Here is a 22282-nt window from a genome sequence, read left to right as displayed (position 1 = left end):
TTTCGCAGATCGGTGCAACATCGAGGGCCGAGGGGCTGTACTGCGCTGTAATGTTCGATGTTCTAAAAAGACAATGTTGTCAAGAAGAATACTGAGATACAGGCTACTAGACTGGATGGGATGGAGATTCACAGGGAGAAGGTGTTAGCAATTCTGAGAAGTGTAAAAGTAGATAAGTCCCCTGGGCTGGATGGGATTTATTCTTGCATTCCGTGGGAAACCAGTGAAGAGACTACAGAGCCTTTGGCTTTGATCGTTTTGTCGTCATTGTCTACTGTTTTGGATACTGTTGGGGGTGGGGCGGTGGGATGACTTACCAGGGGAAAGCAGTGGGGCATCTGCTGCTCAGAAGGGAAGGGGGAAGAGGAGCAGAGCAGTAGTCATTGGGGACTCGATAGTTAGGGGGACAGATAGGAGGTTCTGTAGGGACAAGAGAGACTCACAGTTGGTATGTTGCCTCCCGAGTGCCAGGGTCTGTGATGTCTCTGATCATGTTTTGGGATCCTTAGGGGGGAGGGGGAGCGGCTCCACGTCGTGGTCCACATTGGCACCAATGACATAGGTTGGAAAAGAGATGTGGACTTGGGGCAGAAATTCAGGGAGCTAGGATGGAAGCTTAGAGCTACGACAAACAGAGTTGTGTTCTCTGGTTTGTTGTCCATGCCACGTGCTAGTGAGGTGAGGAATATGGAGAGAGAGGAGTTGAACACGTGGCTACAGGGATGGTGCAGGAGGGAGGGTTTCGGGTTTTTGGATAATTGGAGCTCTTTCTGGGGTAGGTGGGACCTCTCCAAGCAGGGTGGTCTTCATCTAAACTAGAGGGGTACCAATATCCTGGGTGGGAAATTCACTAAAACTATTAAGGTTGAATTAAACTAATATAGCAGGGCGGTGGGAACCAAATTGTAGAACAGGTACAGAAGAGAATGAGAGTAGGGAGCTCCAAAATCAAGTATCTGACGCTGGCAAGCGAGAACCTGTTTTGAAGTGTGTGTACTTCAACGCGAGGAGCATCCAAAATAAAGTGGGTGAACTGGCAGCGTGAGTTGGTACCTGGGATTTCGATGTTGTGGCCAATATGGAGACATGGATAGAGCAGGGACAGGAATGGCTGTTGCAGGTTCCGGGATTCAGATGTTTCAGTAAGATCAGAGAAGATGGTAAAAGAGGGGGAGGTGTGGCATTGTTGATCAGGGACAATATTACAGCTGTAGAAAGGATGTTGGGGGACTCATTAACTGAAGTAGTATGGGTTGAGGTTAGAAACAGGAAAGGAGAAGTCACCATGCTGGGAGTTTTCTATAGGCCTCCGAATAGTCCCAGAGATGTAGAGGAAAGGATAACAAAGATGATTCTCGTTAGGAGTGAGTGAGGCAGGGTAGTTATCATGGGGGACTTCAACTATCCAAATATTGACTGGGAACACTACAGTACGAATACTATAGATGGGTCAGTTTTTGTCCAGTGTGTGCAGGAGGGCTTCCTGACACAGTATGTAGACAGACCTACAAGGGGCGAAGCCACTTTAGATTTAGTACTGGGTAACGAGCCTGGCCAGGTGTTAGATTTGGAAGTAGGTGAGCACTTTGGAGACAGCGATCACAATTCTGTCAGGTTTACTTTAGTGATGGAAAGGGATAGGTGTACTCCACCGAGCAAGAGTTACAGCTGGGGGAAGGGAAATTACGATGCAATTAGGAAAGATTTAGGAAGCGCAGAATGGGGAAGGAAACTGCAGGGGATGAACACAATAAAAATGTGGAGCTTATTCAAGGAAAAGCTCTTGTGTGTCCTAGATAAGTATGTACCTGTCAGGCAGGGAGGAAGATATAGAATGCGTGAGCTGTGGTTTACGAAGGAAGTGAATCTCTGGTCAAGAAGAAGAAGGCTTATGTTAGGACAAAATGTGAAAACTCAGTTAAGGCGCTTGAGAGTTACAAAGAAGTCAGGAAAGACCTAAAAAGAGACCTCAGAAGAGCCAGGAGAGGACATGAGAAGTTGTTGGCGGATAGGATCAGGGTTAACCCTAAGGCTTTCCATAGGTATGTCAGGAATAAAAGAATGACGAGAGTTAAATTAGGGCCAATCAAGGATAATAGTGGGAAGTTGTGTGTGGAGTCAGAGGAGATAGGGGAAACACTAAATAAATATTTTTTGACAGGGTTCACTATAGAAAATGAAAATGTTGGCGAGGAAGATACAGAGATACTTGCATCTAGACTAGAAGAGATTGAGGTTCACAAGGAAGAGGTTTTAGAAATACTGCAGAGTATGAAAATAGACAAGTCCCCTGGGCCGGATGGGATCTATCCCAGGATCCTCTGGGAAGCAAGGGAAGAGATTGCCGAACCTTTGGCATTGATCTTCAAATCATCATTGTCTACAGGAATAGTGCCTGAGGACTGGAGGATAGCAAATGTGGTTCCCTTGTTCAAAAAGGGTAGTAGAGACAATCCTAGTAATTACAGACCAGAGAGTTTCACTTCAGCTGTTGGTAAAGTGTTGGAAAAGGTTATTAGAGATAGGATTTATAACCATCTAGAAAAGAATAATCTGATCAGGGACAGTCAGCACGGTTTTGTGAAGGGTAGGTCATGCCTAACGAATCTTATTGAGTTTTTTGACAAAGTGACCAAACAGGTAGATGAGAGGAAACCGGTTGATGTGGTGCGTATGGATTTCAGCAAGGCGTTCGATAAGGTTCCCCACAGTAGGCTATTGTACAAAATGCGGAGGAATGGGATTGTGGGAGACATAGCAGTTTGGATCAGTAATTAGCTTGCTGAAAGAAAACAGAGGGTTGTAGTTGATGGAACATGTTCATCTTGGTGTCCAGTTACTAACGGCGTACCGCAAGGGTTGGTGTTGGGTCCACTGCTGTTCGTCATTTTTGTAAATGACCTGGACGAGGGCTTAGAAGGGTGGGTTCGTAAATTTGCGGACGACACTAAGGTCGGTGGAGTTGTGGATAGTGACGAAGGATGTAGTAGGTTGCAGAGAGACATAGATAGGATACACAGCTGGGCTGAGAGGTGGCAAATGGAGTTTAATGTGGACAAGTGTGAGGTGACACACTTTGGACGGAGTAATCGGAATGCAAAGTACTGGGCTAATGGTAAGATTCTTGTGAGTGCAGATGAGCAGAGAGATCTCGGTGTCCATGTACACAGATCCCTGAAAGTTGCCACCCAGATTGACAGGGTTGTTAAGTAGGCATACAGTGTTTTGGCCTTTATTAAGAGAACGATTGAGTTCTGGAACCAGGAGGTTATTCTGCAGCTGTACAAAGCTCTGGTACGGCCACACTTGGAGTATTGTGTACAGTTCTGGTCACCGCATTATAAGAAGGATGTGGAAGCTTTGGAAAGGGTGCAGAGATGATTTACTAGGATGTTGCCTGGTATGGAAGGAACGTCTTACGAGGAAAGGCTGAGGGCTTTGAGGCTGTTCTCGTTAGAGAGAAGAAGGTTGAGAGGTGACTTAATAGAGAAATATAACATAATCAGAGGGTTAGATAGGGTGGACGGGGAGAGCCTTTTTCCAAATATGGGAACGGCAAATACGAGGGGACACAACTTTAAAGTGAGGGGAGATAGGTATAAGACCGATGTCAGAGGTAGTTTCTTTACTCAGAGAGTAGTAAGGGTATGGAATGCTTTGCCTGCAATGGCAGTAGATTTGCCAAGTTTAAGTGCATTTAGGTCGTCATTGGACAAGCAAATGGACGTACATGGATAGTGTAGGTGGGATGGGCTTCAGATTAGTATGGCAGGGTGGTGCAACATCGAGGGCCGAAGGGCCTGTACTGCGCTGTAATGTTCTATGTTCTACGTCTACAGGAATAGTACCAGAAAACTGGAGGATAGCAAATGTTGTCCCCTTGTTCAAGATGGAGTAGAGACAAGGAGAATAATTAGACCAGTAAACCTTACTTTGGTCATGGGTAAGGTGTTGGAAAGGTTAAAAGATAGGATTTATAGTTGTCTAGAAGGGGATAAGTTGATTAGGGACAGTCAACATGGTTTTGTGAAGGTTAGGTCATTCCTCACAAACCTTCCTGAGTTCTTTGAGAAAATGACCAATTAGGTTGATGAGGGCAAAGCCGTTGATGTGGTGTATATGGATTTCAATAAGAGTTTGATAATGCCCCACACAGTAAGCTATTGCAAAAAATACGGAGGCATAGGATTGTGTGATTTAGCGGTTTGGATCAGAGATGTGTTAGCTGAAAGAAGACAGAGGGTGGTGGTTGATGAGAAATATTCATCCTGTAGTTCAGTTACTAGTCATGTACCACAACGATCTGTTTTGGGTCCACTGCTGTTTGTCATTTGTATAAATGACCTGCATGAGGATAAGCTGCAGATGACACTAAAGTTCTTAGAGTTGTGGATAGTGCCAAAAGGATGTTGTAGGTTACAGAGAGACATAGATAAGCTACAGAGCTGGGCTGAGATGTGGCAAATGGAGTTTAATGCAGAAAAGTATGAGGTGATTCACTTTGGAAGGAGTAACAGGAATGCTGAGTATTGGGCTAATGGTAAGATACTTGGTGGTGTAGATGAGCAGAGATATCTCAGTGTCCAGGTTCATAGATCCTTCAAAGTCGTCACCTAGGCTGATAGGGTCATTAATAAGGCAATGGTGTGTTAGCTTTTATTGGGAGAGGGATTGAGTTTTGTGGTCAGTTCTGGTTACCACATTATAGGAAGGATGTGGAAGCTTTGGAAAGGGTTCAGGGAAGATTTACTAGGATGTTGCCTGTATGGAGGGAAGGTCTTATAAGGAAAAGCTGAGAGACTTGAGGCTGTTTTCAATAGAGAGAAGAAGGTTGCGAGGTGACTTAATTGAGACATATAAGATAATCAGAGGGTTAGATAGTTCAGATAGTGAGAGCCTTTTTCTTCCCATGGCGATGGCTAGCACAAGGGGAGTAGGGACGTGGAGCGCACTGCTTGCAACTGTAGTAGACTCGCCAACTTTAAGGGCATTTAAATGGCCATTGGATAGGACTAGAATAAAATAGTGCAGGTTAGATGGGCTTCAGATTGGTTTCACAGGTCAGCACTATATTGTGGGTGGAAGGATCTGCACTGCGCTGCAATGTTCTATGTTCTAATTTTACAGCGGAAGAAATAGCAACATAGCAGAATGCAAGAGAGTCAGGGACAGAAGTGAGGGTAATGACCATCACTGAGGTGGTGGTACAGGGGAAGCTGAAAGGTCTGAAGGTGGATTCATCACCTGGGCTGGATTGACTATACCCTACAGTGCTTCAGAAGATTGCTGAGGAGATGACAGAGACATTGGTGGTGATCTTTCAGGAATCACTGTGGAGTCAAGGAGGATCTCAAAGGATCTTAAAGTGACTGATGAAACACCCCTATTAAAGAAGGGAAAGAGGCATAAGGCAGGGAAGACTGGTTAGCCTGACCTTGGCATTGGTAATATTTTAGAATTTATTCAGGAGGGGATAGTAGAGTACTGAGAAGTGCATGACAAATTACGGCAGAGACAGCACAGCTTCATCAAAGGGAGGTCATGACTGTAAAATCGGTTACAATTCTTTGAATAGGTAATGAGCAAGTTAGATAAAGGAGAGCAAATGGATATACCTCTTCACATTTCCAGAAACCTTTCACAGACCTTTTACACAGAAAACTGGTAAATATGAAAAGGGCCCGTGGTGTCAGGTGCAAGGTATTGGCATTATAGAGGATTGGTTGACATGGCAGAAGATGGAGAATAGGGACAATAGAGTCTTTTTCAGGATGGTAGGCAGTGACAACGGAATTCTGCAGGGGTCAGTGTTGGGGATCATGTCGTATGTTTATATTTTACATGAACAATCTGCATGAAGGAACGGAGGACATTGTTGCTAATCACACAAAGATATGTTGAAGGACAGGTAGCATTGAGGAAGTGGGGAGACTGCAGAAGGACTTGAACAGGCTCGGCAGAGGCAGATTGAATACTATGTGCGTCAGCATTTCCTTCCTAATCTGGCCTAGCCAGTGAAGTTCACATCCCACAGACAAATAATTTTTAATAATTCAATGTTTGGTCAAGATTTTCCCCATTTGAAACCTGTCCTGGTTGTTCATTGTCATGGAGCATTCCTGATGAAGGGCTTTTGCCTGAAACATTGATTCTCCTGCTCCTCGGATGCTGCCTGACCTACCATGCTTTTCCAGCACCACTCTAATCTTGATATCAATTGATTTGTCAGCTTGGCAGAGCGGTGGCAACTGGAATTCAACCTGAAAAAGTGGGAGGTAATGCACTTGGGAAGGATTAACAGGGCAGGGTTTGTACCTGGAATGGTAGGAACCTGGAAAGCACCGAAGATCAGGGGAACCTTGCAGTTTGCAGATCTCTGAAGAGAGCAGCACATAAGGTGTTTTCAAAGGCACATAGAAAACAGTTGTTTTTATTAGCCAGGGCATGGTGTAAAAAAGCACGGAGGTTATGTTGAATTATATAACATGCTGGTTAGGTCACGCTGAGTGCTGCATACAGTTCTGGTTGCACTAGAGAGGGTACAGATGTGATTCACTAGGATGACACCTGGGCTGGAATGATTACATAGGAGAGAGAGAGAGAAGATCAACTGGGGTTGTTTTCCTTGTAGAGTGAAGGTTGAGAGGCGTGTAAGCATATGAGGAGCCAAGATATGGTGGACAGGAGGGCACTTTTGCCATTAATAGAAAGGTATCATAACCATGGGCTATAGATTTTACGAACTGCCAGAGGAAGTGATAAAGGCAAGTACAATTACAATACTTAAAAAGATATTTGGACAGGTACATTCATAGGAATGGATATGGGCCAAATGCAGGCAAATGGGATGAGTTCAGTTCAGAAAACGTGGTCAGTATGGATGAGTTAGGCTGAAGGGTTAGTTTCCCAGCTGTATGACTCCATTTAAGTTAAGACATAGAATCGAAGAAGAGAGTGGAGGAGAATTTTCCTCATTTGGAGAATGTAGGGAGTCTGGAATTTTCTGCTTAAAAAGATTGGTTAACTCAAAAGTTCTTGCACATTAAACCAATATTTAGACATTCACTTGCATTGCCACAGACTCCATGGCTCTGGGCCAGAAGCTGGAAGACAGGGTTAATGTTGTCAAATTTTTATTGATTGTATGGATACATTCGTCCAAGACATCACTTTTAGTGCTGTAACCATCTACGAGTCCCTGCTGGCTGAATCTATACCTAGCTGTAGTTGTTGGACGTCTCTATCCTTAGCGCGTTACTCCTTCGAAGAAGTCAAATAAATGCATTGACCATGATTCCCTTTTAACAAGGTGACATTTCCTGATTACCTAGAGTTCTGTGAAGTGTACAGCTTTAATGATCAATGCTCTCACCTTTCTCACAACAGACTTGAAGCAAACTAACGTGCCTGTACAGTAGTTTCCTGTATGCTGCCTCCCTCTTCTTGAAAAAATGGGTTATAGTTGTCACTTTGCAATGTACAGAACCTTTCAAGAATCAAGGAAATTTTGGAAAATTACCACGAATGCACCTACGGCCTCAGCAGCAACATGTCATAAGGCCCTGGAATAAAGTCCTGCTGGCCCCAGAGATTTGGCAAGCTACAGCTGCATCAGGTTGTTTCTCTGGTGATTGTAATATCATTAGGTTCCCCTCTTTCTCTGAACTTCTAATTTTATAGCTGGTACTAGAATGTATTTTGGATTCATGCAAAGAAAGAAGCAAAATATTTGTCCATGTCCGACCCAATTCCTTACTATCTTCTGTTAATTCTACGTTCTCAGTTCGCAGAGGACAAACACTCATTTCCTTTTAGTTTTTTAAATACCTGTACAAATTCTTGCTGTTTTTACACTGCTACTGTGCATTTTCTTGGATTCTAATTTCTTCCTGATGAACATTTTACTAATTCGCTGCCTTATATTCTGACCAGCCACTTATCACATATCTACAACAGTTATATGCTTTTTCCTTCAGTTTAATGCTTTCCCACTTCCTATATTAAGTCATAGGTGGTCGGGTGATTCATCCATTATAACTTTTCATTATCTGAGCTGAAAATGTGTTGCTGGAAAAGCGCAGCAGGTCAGGCAGCACCCAAAGAGCAGGAGAATCGACGTTTCGGGCATAAGCCCTTCTTCAGGAATTTATAATTTTTCATTATCACAACAATGTACTTATCTGAAGTTGTTGTGGTTCTGTTCACCGAGCTGGGAATTTGTGTTGCAGACGTTTCGTCCCCTGTCTAGGTGACATCCTCAGCGCTTGGGAGCCTCCTGTGAAGCCTCTGATGATGTCCAAGAATTCCTGTGTTGACTGTATAGTGTCTGGATCCGCTGATCAGGTGTTTCAGTTTCTGCTGTAGTTCTTTAGCCAGTTTGTGCGATGGTGTCTCTGGTAGTGATACTATGGGTCTGAGTGGGATGTTTGGTTTGTGCACTTTAGGTAGTCCATAGAATTTGGGGGTGTTGTTGCTTTCCGGTTTCATTCTTTGTAGGTCAAACCTGGTTATCTGTCCGTTTTTTTGTAGGTTCCTCAGTGTGTTGTTTATCCTATTGGTGAGCTGTGGGGTGGGGTCAAACTCCCTCTTTTGGTAGGTGTTGGTATCTGCAAGTAGTTGTTGTGCTTTTTGGATGTAGTCTGCTTTGTCCAGGATGACCGTCAATCTGCCTTTGTCTGCTGGTAGTATGATTATGTTGTTATCGTTTCTTAGTGTTTTTAGTGCTTCCCTCTCCTTGATGTTGAGGTTATGTGTTTGTCTTTTCCTTGTTATCAGGGGTACGATACTTTGTCTCACTGTTTGTTGTGTCTCTTTTGTCAGTCCATTGTTCCTGAGTGTGCATTCTAGTGCTGCTAGGAAGTCTGCTGTCTTGGCGTCCCTGTGGTTGTAGTTGAGTCCCTTGGCCAGTATTGTTCTTTCCTTGTCTGTGGAAGAGGTTTCTAACCCAGGTGTGTGTTGTGGTGTTCTCTCTGTTGTGTGTTAGCTTGGCCATTTTTTCTTTTAGTGCCGTTTTTTTGCAGTGTGTGGTCCTGTTCTGTCCTATGGTGACGGCCTGTTCTATGGTCCGGGTCCATTCCTGATTGGTGGTTTTTGAAATTAACGATTTTTGGCGCGCAATTTCTTGTCTGTATTTGTGAAGTCTGTTGTGAGCGTCTGTAATCATTACCTGGATCATCCTGAATCCGTTCTGTCTGGCTGTGTCCCTGGCTTGTGGGTTGTTGACTGGTGGTCTGTATCTGACACATGGTGGAAGGATTCGATTCTTTCAGCATTCATGCAGGAACCGGAGCTGTTCGTATGTGGCACTTAGGCGGTTGGCACAGGATTCCCATTTCCTGGTTTGTCTTAGCGTCCCTCGCCCGTAAGTGTTCAAAGTTTGGGAGAAGATTTGTAGCTCGGGTGCTCGTTGTTGTGGTTCTGTTCGCCGAGCTGAGAATTTGTGTTGCAGACGTTTCGTCCCCTGTCCAAGTGACATCATGTCTGCAACACAAATTCCCAGCTCGGCGAACAGAACCACAACAACGAGCACCCGAGCTACAAACCTTCTCCCAAATTTTGAACTTATCTGAAGTATTCTGAAATATTTCATAAAATATCTGCCACAGTGTCTCCACTGCTCGATCTCCAGTTCACTTCAGCTAGCTGAGCTTTCACACCCACATAATTGCCTTTATTCACATTTAAATACAAGTCTGCGACCTACTTTGCTCTTCAAATTGGATGTAAACTTCAATCACACTGTGTTGCTGTTACCTTGGAGTACCTTCACTCGGAGGTCAACAATTAATTGTGTCACATTGTGCATTTGATTTTCCAAGTTTATGTGGGAGATTAAAGTCACCCATGTCATCTTCTGACTCTTAATTCCAAGCACCCAGTATTTGTTCTTGTATATGTGATTCTATGTTGTGATTACTGCTTGGGGGCTTGTAGAATGCTCCCACCACAGTTCTTTTCCATCCCATGTCTCATCTCTACTCAATCCAACTTAACTTTGAGTCAGGTGATCAGGATGTCATCTCTAACTATTGCACAAATGCCATCCTTGATTAACAATGCTCCCTCTGCACCTTTATTGAGCTGCTAATTCTACTTCAAGGTCAGCCACCTCTCTACTCCAGACCCAGTCCTGAATGGCGTTACATCCACAAGCATCCACTTCCTCCATCCATCATCAATACTCAGCAGGTGCAACATGTGCCATCTGCAAAATGCACTGCAGACATTCACCAAAAATCCTTAGACAGCACCTTCCAAACTCTCTCACTTCCATCTAGAAAGACAACAGCAACAGATACATGGGAACATCTGCACATCAAGAATGTTAAAGGAAACTTGAAGGGCTCAATGGTCTCCTCATTGTACTCTTCAAAATACCAAATCCTTTCATATATGAATTGTCATACTATTATGTTATTTAGCTTTATTTCGTTAATTTATATATTTTTAACTCTTCTGGAATTCCTAGTTTTACCTTTTACAAATACATTTGAACCTTGCTGGGACCAGTTTGAGTAGAAACCCAGAACCCAGGCTCCTGTTCTGAGGACATGGGCTTGAATCTCACCGTGGCAGACAATGAAATCTGAATGCAATTGCAAAAAGCTAGTCTAATGGCGAACATGTGACCAATGTCCAATATTGTAAAGACCCATCTAGTTCATTATTATTCTGTGTTAATACCATCCTTATCAGTTTCACGTTCAAGTGACTCCAGACCCACAGCAATTGCCCTCTGGGCTCCTAATCTCCATGTCCCGTTAACTACCTCACTTACAGACACACCTTCCCGTCCTGATCAAACCCTCTTCAAAATGGCATGACTTTTAGCACAAAGAGTCCAAGTAACTTACTCCTTTCCCTGATGCATCCAGCATCTGGAGCTCAATCTCCAGCTCAAATTCTGAGAAGAAGTGCAAAGCTGAGCCAAAACAGCAAGTTACAACCACATAACAGGGCATAGAGTTTCTGCACTGAACAGTCATGGTGTGTTAAACGGAATCATGCATTGAGTTTCAAGCTTGGAAACTTACCCCAGGATCCTGGTAAAATAGATGCAGATGCCGTTATGCTTTCCAGAAAAGACCACCTCTGGTCCAGACATTGTCGTGACTGGAGGCAGAGGGGCCCCGCCATACACTCCAGGACTTCCAGGGGAGAACAGAGGCGTTGACATGCCAACAGGCTTCAAACCTGAAGGGTGGGTTGGGGAAGAGAATTGAGTCAAGGGACAGAAAGGAAAGAGAAATAAAAGGGGGGAGAAGGGCAGAAGAGATTGTACAGAGAGAAGGAAAAGGGAGAGAGAGAGGAGCGTAATAGAGAGAAAGAGAAAGCAAGAGAGAGAAGAGAGCAAGAGGAGAGAGAAAATTGAGAGGAGGGAAGGGGAGCAGAAGCGAGAGAGAGAAAGAATCAGGAGGGATAATAGAGAGAAAGACGAAGTGTGGATGGGGATGCAATCAGGGGGATTGGGAGAGAGAGAGTGAGAGAGAGAGAGAGAGAGAGAAAAAAGTCAAATACAAACCCACAATACAGTTCGCCAGAAATTGGGTAACACATGGTAGGTGGGGGAGCAGAAAGCAACTTGTACATGTGACATCAGGAAAGTGGGGGACATGATATGTAACCTGCCACATGGCAAGAATAGTGTAAAATCAGCATCTTTAACTAGCAATACCTGAGACTGGAATAGCCGACATACTGGGACTGGAGAAGGGGCTACCATAAGGCATCAAGGGCACTGCAGCAAAGAGAGAACAGGTCACAAATGTTAGTTAGTGTCCAAGAAATGAACATTTGCTCTCATAATATACAACTATAACTCCTGTATCTTGCAGACTGAATAAACACAATCAGCAAGAACCCAATTCCCCAGTTAAAGAGACACTAGGAGCCAGTGCTTAACTTATCTTTTCATTAGTGCATTAAAGTGAGACACTACATTTCACGGCACGGTGGCACAGTGGTTAGCACTGCTGTCTCACAGTGCCTGAGACCCGGGTTCAATTCCCGACTCAGGCGACTGACTGTGTGGAGTTTGCACATTCTCCCCATGTCTGCGTGGGTTTCCTCCGGGTGCTCCGGTTTCCTCCCACAGTCCAAAGATGTGCGGGTCAGGTGAATTGGCCATGCTAAATTGCCCGTAGTGTTAGGTAAGGGGTAAATATAGGGGTATGGGTGGGTTGCGCTTCGGCGGGTCGGTGTGGACTTGTTGGGCCGAAGGGCCTGTTTCCACACTGTAAGTAATCTAATCTAATCTAATTTCAGTTCCCAAAAACACTGCCCAATCTCTTTGTCTATTTCATCCCTGATTCTTCCTGTTATCCATTTTAACAGCAAGAAAAGAGCAGCATAATTTCTCGTTTAAATCTTAATAGCTGTAAAGCTTTTAAATGTTGCTATTTAAATTACCTTGGTATACTCCCTGAAAGAAAACTGCAAGCTCGAGGTTGAATACTAATCAATCAAGAATTGAAGGGTTGTCAGCTTTTATTGCAAAGCAATTTTGTTACAAGTATAAGGCAGTCTTGCTCTGTGGCTTTCAAGATTATTGGTCTATTCCCAGGTTTGGTTCCAGCCTCGGGCGACTGTGCGGAGTTTGCATATTCTCCCAGTGTCTGCTTGGGTTTCCTCCGAGTGCTCCAGCTTCCTCCCACAGTCACAAAGATGTGCAGGTCAGGTGAATTGGCCATGCTAAATTGCCCACAGTGCTGGGTGCATTAGTCAGAGGGAAATGGGTCTGGGTGGAGGGTCGGTGTAGACTGGTTAGGCTGAAGGGCCTGTTTCCACACTGTAGGAAATCTAATCTAATCTGAAACAACCCATTACTGCAGTTGTGGGGTTCAGCAGAAACACACAGGGCAGGAAAGAATAAAAGGGCAGAATTGATTGATTCTGCTCAAATGACATTTCCCTCATTCAATGTTTCCAGTGGCAACAACAGTGATAAAAAGAGAACTGAAGAGAGCAGGTAGGCTTGACCATCTCAACATAGTTAAAGCCCTCGAGAGCAAAACAGGAGGCAACCGCAGAGCGTTTACATTTGATCTAAACCACTTAACTAAACAGACAATTCTCAAGTACCTGTCTGAATGGTCCGTTTCAAGTACTTTACAGATAAAACAAACAAACCGTCTAAACCACAGAAAGGAGAGTTATTTCAATGAACTGATAACTGCACCCTGCAAATAGTAGGAACATTAGTAATCCATAAACCGTATCCTGTAAATGTTAAACCTATGCATTTTGAGGAAAGCAAATCTTAGCAGGACTTATACACTTAATAGTAAGGTCCTAGGGAGTGTTGCTGAACAAAGAGACCTTGGAATGCAGGTTCATAGCTCCTTGAAAGTGGAATCGCAGGTAGATAGGATAGTGAAGAAGGCGTTTGGCATGCTTTCCTTTATTGGTCAGAGTATTGAGTACAGGAGTTGGGAGGTCATGTTGCGGTTGTACAGGACATTGGTTAGGCCACTGTTGGAATATTGCATGCAATTCTGGTCTCCTTCCTATCAGAAAGATGTTGTGAAACTTGAAAGGGTTTAGAAAAGATTTACAAGGATGTTGCCAGGATTGGAGGATCTGAGCTACAGGGAGAGGCTGAACAGGCTGGGGCTGTTTCCCCTGAAGCGTCGGAGGCTGAGGGGTGACCTTATAGAGGTTTACAAAATTATGAGGGGCATGGATAGGATAAATAGGCAAAGTATTTTCCCTGGGTTCGGGGAGTCCAGAACTAGAGGGCATAGGTTTAGGGTGAGAGGGGAAAGATATAAAAGAGACCTAAGCGGCAACTTGTTCACACAGAAGGAGGTACATGTATGGAATGAGCTGCCAGAGAATGTGTTGGAGGCTGGTATAATTGCAACACTTAAGAGGCATTTGGATGGGTATATGAATAGGAAGGGTTTGGAGGGATATGGGCCGAGTGCTGGCAGGTGGGACTAGATTGGGTTGGGATATCTGGTCGTCACGGACAGTTTGGACTGAATGGTCTGTCTCCATGCTGTACATCTCTATGACTCTATTAATGTATTCATACTTGTATCCTGAAAATGTTGTTATCCTATTAATGAATGGTCTGTTGTGTATGTTATGGTATGAGAAATCCATTTCCTCTCAATGTTGCAGCTTCAGCTCAAATAGCAAGTTCTCTGAATAAAGACAACTGAATGTTATTCGATCACCTGTCTCACCCTGGCTCGCAGTCTAAAAAATAACCTGCACTGCTATTATACAAAGGCCTAATCCTGCTCCTATACCTTATGGCCATATCCAGCCCCTTCACAAACTTCCACGTGCCAATGAGCTGAACCTTCATTCTTTTAAGGTCTCAAGAATATTGATCTCTATATGTACTCAACCTCTCACTTTAGGACAGCCTTATCAATCCAGGGACCATTCAAGTGAACTAGAATGGCCCATCAATGAGACCACAGACTGCAGTCTTCTCCATATTTAAGGACAATGGGAATTCAGTAGAATGGTCCCTGGATTGATATAGCATTCTTAAAATGAGGAGATGAGTATGTATAAAGGTCTATATTTGAGACCTTAAAGGACTTTGAAGATACTGAAGGGGCTGGATATGACCACAAGATATAGGAGCAGAATTAGGCTTTTCAGGACATCAAGTCTGCTCTGCCATTCTATCTCAGCTAATATGTCCGATAACCCCATTCTCCTGCCTTATCCCTGTAACCTTTGATCCTCCTACTACTCAAAAACCTATCTAACTCTGCCTTAAATACACTCAGTGACTTGGCTTCCACAGCCTTCTTGTGCAACGAGTTCCACAGCATCACCATCTTCTGACTGGAGAAATGCTTCTCATCTCAGTTGTGAAGTGTTGCCCTTTACTCTAGCTGTCCTACTCTTTCTAGTCTTTCCTACTCGTGGAAAGATTTTCCCCACACCCAGTCTCTTTAGGCCTCTGAATAATCTCTAAGTTTCAGTAAGGTCTCCTTTCATCCTTCTAAACTTCATTAAGTACAGATCCAGAGCACTCAAACCCATCCTCCAAGTGCCACCAATCATCTCAGCCTATGTTCCTTAGGGAAATGTGAGGGGCCAAACTATCTTCAGCTGCTTCTTCAGTCACCTTCCCTCTATCATAAGGCCAGAAATGGGGAAACTCACTGACAATTGCACCATGTCAGCACCTCCTCAGATACTGAAGCATTCATGTCCAAATGTAGTAAGATCTCCAGGACCGCAATTTTCCTTCCCACGTGGTTAAAGATGCCCTCCAGTGCATCTTGTCCACATCCCGCACCTCTGCCCTCAGACCCCACCCCTCCAATTGTAACAAGGACAGAACGCCCCTGGTGCTCACCTTCCACCCTACAAACCTTCGCATAAACCAAATCATCCGCCGACATTTCCGCCACCTCCAAACGGACATTACCGCCAGGGATATATTTCCCTCCCCACCCCTTTCCGCCTTCCGCAAAGACCGTTCCCTTCGTGACTACCTGGTCAGGTCCATGCCCCCCTACAACCCACCCTCCCGTCCTGGCACCTTCCCCTGCCACCGCAGGAATTGCAAAACCTGCGCCCTCACCTCCTCCCTCACATCCATCCAAGGCCCTAAAGGAGCTTTCCACATCCATCAAACTTTTACCTGTACATCCACCAATATCATTTATTGTATCCGTTGTTCCCGATATGGTCTCCTCTATATTGGGGAGACTGGACGCCTCCTAGCAGAGCGTTTTAGGGAACATCTCCGGGACACCCGCACCAATCAACCACATCGCCCCGTGGCCCAACATTTCAACACCCCCTCCCACTCTGCCGAGGACATGGAGGTCCTGGGCCTCCTTCACCGCTGCTCCCTCACCACCCGACGCCTGGAGGAAGAACGCCTCATCTTCCACCTCGGAACACTTCAACCCCAGGGCATCAATGTGGACTTCAACAGTTTCCTCATTTCCCCTTTCCCCACTTCACCCTAGTTCCAAACTTCCAGCTCAGCACTGTCCTCATGACTTCTACCTTCTTTTCCATCTATCCATTCCACCCTCCTCCCTGACCTATCACCTTCATCCACCACCCTCCACCCCCCCCCACGCACTTATTGTACTCTATGCGACTTTCTCCCCACCCCCACCCTCCTCTCATTTATCTCTCCAACCTTCAGGCACTCTGCCTGTATTCCTGATGAAGGGCTTTTGCCCAAAACTTCGATTTTACTGCTCCTCGATGCTGCCTTAATTGCTGCGCTTTTCCAGCACCACTAATCCAAGATCTCCATGACAGCCAGGCTTGGCTGACAACTGGAACATAACATTCATATTACACGAAGTGTCAGGCAAAGATTGAGTCCAACAACAGAGAATCTCACCGTTCTTCTTTGACATTCAATGGTGTTAGTATCACAATCTCCCAGCGATCAACATCCTGGGGTTACCAATTGACCAGAAAGTGAACGAGACTAGTCATATAACTACAGTGGCTATGAGAACAGATCAAAGTCTAGGAAAACTGCAGCAAGTAACTCACCTCCTGACTCCCAAGAGCCTGTTCACCATCTACAGAGCACAAGTCAGGAGTGTAATGGAATACTCACCACTTTCCTGTTAACCACTCTTGTCAAAAGGTTTCTTAAAATGTCACTTTGAAAATGCACTGCATTTAACCTCTTAGTACCTAGAAAGTACCTTAATCTAACCTTATTCAGTGCAAATGGATCATCTCATACTTGCTTAATGAAATCCATTTGCCACAATTTTGTCTATTCGTTTAGTCGATTAATGTCGCTTTATAATCTTATGCTATCATCTACACCGTTTACAGTGCTGCCTAAGTTTGTGTCATCAGCAAATGCTGTTAGATGACTTTCCATGCCATTACAGTTGATTCTGCTAATAACATGAGTTTCTTCAGCACAAACTGGCTATAACATGATTGAAAAATTTAGACCAATATTAGTAGAACATGAACATTCTTTTCCTGTATTGGCTATAACACAATTCCTGCCCCATTAGATTAAATGGTGCTGCTATTAGACACTTTTCTTGTAACACAGGATTGCACAGGAATGGAACTATCGTGTTAGAACAGAACCGACTATATTCAAGTCATAAGTAAATAACGTGGAAAATCTAGAAACTAACAACATCAGTGTTTTTTTTTAATTTATATCGTTATATCACATTTGGTTTGCAGCTGTGAATTGAGAACTCAAGATGACCTTTGGACTGACTGTGAGCAACAGCGTTTTTAAAAAAAAAGGATTGATAAACAAACTAAGTGCTTGTTTCTGAGGCTAGGCCTTGCAGTTAATTGCAGACTGATGTTATTCAAAGTACTCGACAGACATGTCAATTCCGGGGAGACACTATGATCAGATAGCAGATGTTTTAATGTTAACAAGGGACTCTCAGTCTTATATGGCACCCCTTGATTCTGAGACTATGCCCTCCAGTCCTAGATTCTCCCACGAAGGGAAACATCCTCTCGGTACTGACTTGTCCAGCTCTCTATGAATCCAATACGCTTCCATAAGATCACACATCATCCTTCTAAAATTCAGTAAGTAGTATCCCAATCTGTTTGATCTTTGCTCAGAAGACTATCCTTCCATATGAGGGATAATCCAAATGAACCTTCACTGATCTGCTTCCAATGAAACAGCCTCTTGCCTGAAATAAGCGGACCCTGGACATGGTCTCAGCAGCACCTTTAAATTGCAGAAAAACATCCCGACTCTTATCCTTTGACCCCATCAAATAAGGGGCAACATTCCAATAGCCTTCCTGATTAGCTGCAGTATTTATGTGCTAGCTGTACTTGTGGATAAGTACCCCAAGTCCCTTCGAGTTTTCTGCATTTAAACAATATTCTGTTCTTTTGCTCTTCTTTCTAAAGTGGTCAACTATGCATTTTCCCACTTTATACTCGATTGTTTTGCCCATCTACATAACCAATCAATATATATCTGTAAACCGTTTATATCCCTCTCGCAATTTGCCTTGCCACCAATTTCATCAAAGGCAAAGGACAGTGAGAGAGTTTCAAGTCAGGATGGTGACTGACTTCAAGGAGAACGCCCAGGTGTTTGCCATGTATCTGCTGCTCTTGTCCTGAGAAAAGGAGTGGAGATGGTCTAGTCTGTGAGGAGCAGTTTGAAGGTGGGGTCGCAGCAGCAGCACGGAGTGAGTATAAAACTCACTGAGCTTGGGGAGTGCGGCCTAATCATACATTGCCACTGCAAAAATTATTAAAGTAACATCACAGGGAAACTGTGACCTAATTGGCTGGTATGAGATCTGTAGCAAGTTTGAAAAAGAGAACAGCAGAGAAGTATTAGAAATTAATTAACTCAAATTTATATAAATAGATAAAGTAACTCAGTAGAGATGCTTGGGCAGGGGAAGTGCTGTAGCTATATGATGTGGGAGCTGGTTGATCCCATTATGAATTGCAGTAACCTGCACCAGGTGTTGATTGCTGGAGGAACTCCGGCTCAGAATTGATGAGCTGGAATCTGACATTCAAACACTGCGGCGCTTTGTTTCAGGAGACGGTCACATCTGGTGGATTAAGTAATTAAAATTCAGTCAGTGATCAGGATAGCAGGGTGTGATTGCAAGTGAGGCAGATAAGGCGATCCTGAGTTCAGGAATGAAGGAGCCTCAGCTTGTGACCTTATCCAACAGCTACGAGGTACTTGCTCCCTATGTAGATGAGGAAAAGGACTGCAGGGAGGATGAGCCAGCTGACCACAGCACCTTGGTGCAGAAGGCCATTCAAGAGAGGGGAGCAAGACGACAGGTGGTAGTTGTAAGGGATTCTATCATTAGGGGGATAAATAGTATCGTTTGCAAACCGGATCGAGAGTCCCGCATGATTGTTGCCTGCCCGGTGCCAGGGTGCAGGACATCTCTGATGGCTTGAATGAATATTGGAGCAGGAGGGGGAGGATCCAGTTGTTGTGGTTCATGATGGGGCGAACAACAGGCTAGAACTGAAAAAGTGTTGCTGGTTAAAGCACAGCAGGTCAGGCAGCATCCAAGGAACAGGAAATTCGATGTTTCGGGCCAGAGCCTTCCTGATCCTGATGCACCTGCTGTGCTTTAACCAGCAACACATTTTCAGCTCTGATCTCCAGCATCTGCAGACCTCACTTTTTACTCAAACAACAGGCTAGGAAGGAAGTCCTGCTTGTGGATTATCAAACACTAGGATATAAATCAAGGAACAGGTCCTCAAGGGTTATAATCTCCAGATTACAGCCCGAGCCACATGTAAATTGACCTAGGGATAAGAAAATTAGGGAAGTAAACATGTGGCTAAGGGAGTGGTGTGGGAAAGAGGGGCTCCGTTCATGGAGCATTGATATCAGTTTTGGAACAGAAGGGATCTGTGCCAATGGGATGGTCTCCACCTGAACTGATCTGGAACCAGAGTTCTAGCAAAAAGGATAATAGGGTGGTCACTACAAGTTTAAAGTAGTAACTCAGGGAGGGTGGGGTGGGGAAGAGAAGGAAAAGGGAAGGGGAAAATGACAGGAAATATGATGATTAACAAAAAGGTAAGTAGTAGGTTAGCATGTGTGCCGGAGGGTTTAATTACAAGGCAGACTATGAAAGAAGTAAAAGGGAAGGATAATTCAGGAGATATTATTCGAGATGTTGGAAATCATGAGGGTATGAAAACTAGCATTACGACACTTTCCCTGAATGCTCGCAGCATTCGTAACAAGATTGATGAGTTAATGGCACAAATCTTTGTGAATGAATATGATTTAATATCCATTACGGAGACATGGTTACAAGATGGTCATGACTGGGAGGTAAATATCCAGGAGTACCAGACTATTCAGAAGGACAGACAGGAAGGTAAGGGAAGTGGTGACACTCTGATATTCAAGGACGACATCAGGGCAGTGCTGAGAGATGATATAGGTTTTATGGAGAATAAGGTTGAATCCATTTAAGTGGAAATTAAAAATTCTAAGAAGAAAAAGTCACTAGCAGGTATAGTCTATAGACGCCCGAATAATAACATCACACTGGGACAGGCAATAAACAAAGAATTAACTAATGTCTGTAAAGATGGCACGGCAATTATCATAGGGGATTTTAATCTACATGTTGATTGGTCGAACCAGGTTAGGGTAGCCTTGAGGAGGAGTTTGTTGAGTGTATTCGTGACAGTTTTCTTGCACAGAATGAAATGGGACCGACAAGGGAGCAAAGTATCCTAGATCTGGTTCTGTGTAATGAGACAGGAATAATCAATGACTTCATGGTTAGGGATCCTCTTGGAAGGAGCAATGACTACATGGTTGAATTTGGAATACAGATGGGGAGTGTGAAGATAAAATTCAAGATAAAGTCCAAAAAAAGATTAAGTCCTGTGCTAAAACAAAGGAGACGACAAGAGGTGGAGAGAGGAGTTGACTCAAGTAGACTGGAAACAAAAACTTTTTGGTCTATTGACAAGCAGTGCAGGACTATTAAAGCAATTTTTTTAAAGTACTCAGCAAGAGTATATTCCAGCAAAAAGGAAGGACAATAAGAAAAGGGGTAATCTGCCATGGGTAAAAATCAACAAGAAGAAAGTGAGGACTGCAGATGGTGGAGATCAGAGTTGGAAGTGTGGTGCTGGAAAAGCACAGCCGGTCAAGCAGCATCCGAGGAGCAGGAGAATTGACGTTTCAGGCATAAGCTCTTCATCAGGAATGAGGCTTGTGGGCTGGGGGGGGGGTTGAGAGATAAATGGGAGGGGGGTGGGGCTGGGGGAAAGGTAGTTGGAAATGAGATAGGTAGAAAAGGTGGGGGTGAAAGCGATAGGTCAGAGAGGAGGGTAGGGCAGATAGGTGGGAAGGAAGATGGACAGGTAGGACAGGTCAAGGGGGCAAAGGATCCTTCAACATCTGACGGAAATTTACCTGCACTCCCACACACGGCATCTACAGTATCTCCTCTACATCGGGGAGACAAGACGTCAACTTGCGGATCGTTTCAGAGAACAACTCTGGGACACTCCCACACTGACCAACCCCTCTGCCCTGTGGTTGAACACTTCAACTCCCCCTCCCCCAAGGACATGCAGGTCCTGGACCTCCTCCATTGCCAAACCCTAGCCATCCAATGCCTGGAGGAAGAACACCTCACCTTCTGCCTTGGGACCCTCCAACCACACGGGATCAAGGTGGATTTCACCAGTTTCCCGACATCCCTTTCCCCCACCTTATCCCAGTCCCAACCATCCAATATGGTACCACCCCCTCGACATGTCCACCTTCCTACCCACCTATCGATTCCATCCTCCTCTCTGACCTGTCACTTTCACCCCCACTTTCATCTCCCAATCACATTCTCAGCTACCTTCCCCCCAGCCTCAACACTCTCCCAATTCATCTCTTAGCTCCCCTGGCCAACTAGCCTCATTCCTCATGAAGGGCTTATGTCCGAAACTTTGACACTCCTATTCCACAGATGCTGCCTGATCGGCTGTGCTTATTCTACCGTGGGTATCCAAGGAAATAAGGGAGGCTATCAAACTGAAAGAGAAGAATACAATGTGGCCAAGATCAGCAGGAAATTAGAAGCTTTAAAGGTCAACAGAAACTCACAAAAAAAGCTATAAAAGAAAAGAAAGATAGAACATGAGAAGAAACTAGCACAGAATATAAAGACAGCAAAAATTTCTAGAAATATACAAAGTGAAAAAGTGTGGCTCAAGTAAACATTGGTTCTTTCGAGGATGACAAGGGGCATTTGGTCATGGGATATGATGAAATGGCCGAGGCATTGATTAGGTATTTTGTGTCAGTCTTCAGAGTGGAGGACACGAATAACATGCCAGTAACTGACAAAGCGATGAAGGTAGGTGAGGACCTGGAAACAGTCATTATCATTGAAGAGGTAGTGTTAGACAAGATAATGGAACTGAGGATAGACAAGTCTCCTGGCCCTGATGGAATGCATCCCAGGGTACTAAAAGAGATGGCGAGAGAAACAGCAAGTGCACTTATAGTAATTTTTCAAAATTCAATAGCCTCTGGGGCGGTTCCAGTAAATTGGAAAACAGCAAACTTGACACCTATGTTTAAAAAGGGCAGTTGACAAAAAATGGGGAATTATTGACTGGCTAGCTTAACTTCTGTAGTGGGGAAGATTGCTTGAGTCTATGATCAAGGAAGAAATAGCAAGGCATCTAGATAGAAAGTGTCCCATTGGGCAGAAGCAGCATGGATTCATGAAGGACAGGCCATGCTTAACTAATCTTATTGAATTCTATGAAGACAGTATGAGCAGGTGGACAATGAGGACCC

The 22282-nt window shown here is 44.3% G+C and overlaps 1 protein-coding gene across 1 annotated transcript in view; it reads right to left on the bottom strand.

The window, feature by feature from the left end:
- The window catches only part of nup155 (nucleoporin 155), a 208047-nt gene that overhangs the window by 80618 nt on the left and 105147 nt on the right, over nt 1-22282 (bottom strand). Inside the window, exons 18-19 of the mRNA XM_060834039.1 lie at nt 11675-11737; nt 11034-11193 (exon numbers count right to left, since the gene is read on the bottom strand). Coding sequence (XP_060690022.1) covers nt 11034-11193; nt 11675-11737 — 223 coding nt within the window. The remainder of the gene's footprint in view (nt 1-11033; nt 11194-11674; nt 11738-22282) is intronic.

The sequence above is a fragment of the Hemiscyllium ocellatum genome, chromosome 2 (assembly GCF_020745735.1).
Source record: "Hemiscyllium ocellatum isolate sHemOce1 chromosome 2, sHemOce1.pat.X.cur, whole genome shotgun sequence".
Classification (NCBI taxonomy): Eukaryota; Metazoa; Chordata; class Chondrichthyes; order Orectolobiformes; family Hemiscylliidae; genus Hemiscyllium; species Hemiscyllium ocellatum.
Note: the sequence above shows the minus strand (reverse complement) of the source record. Positions and strands in the feature narration are given on the sequence as shown.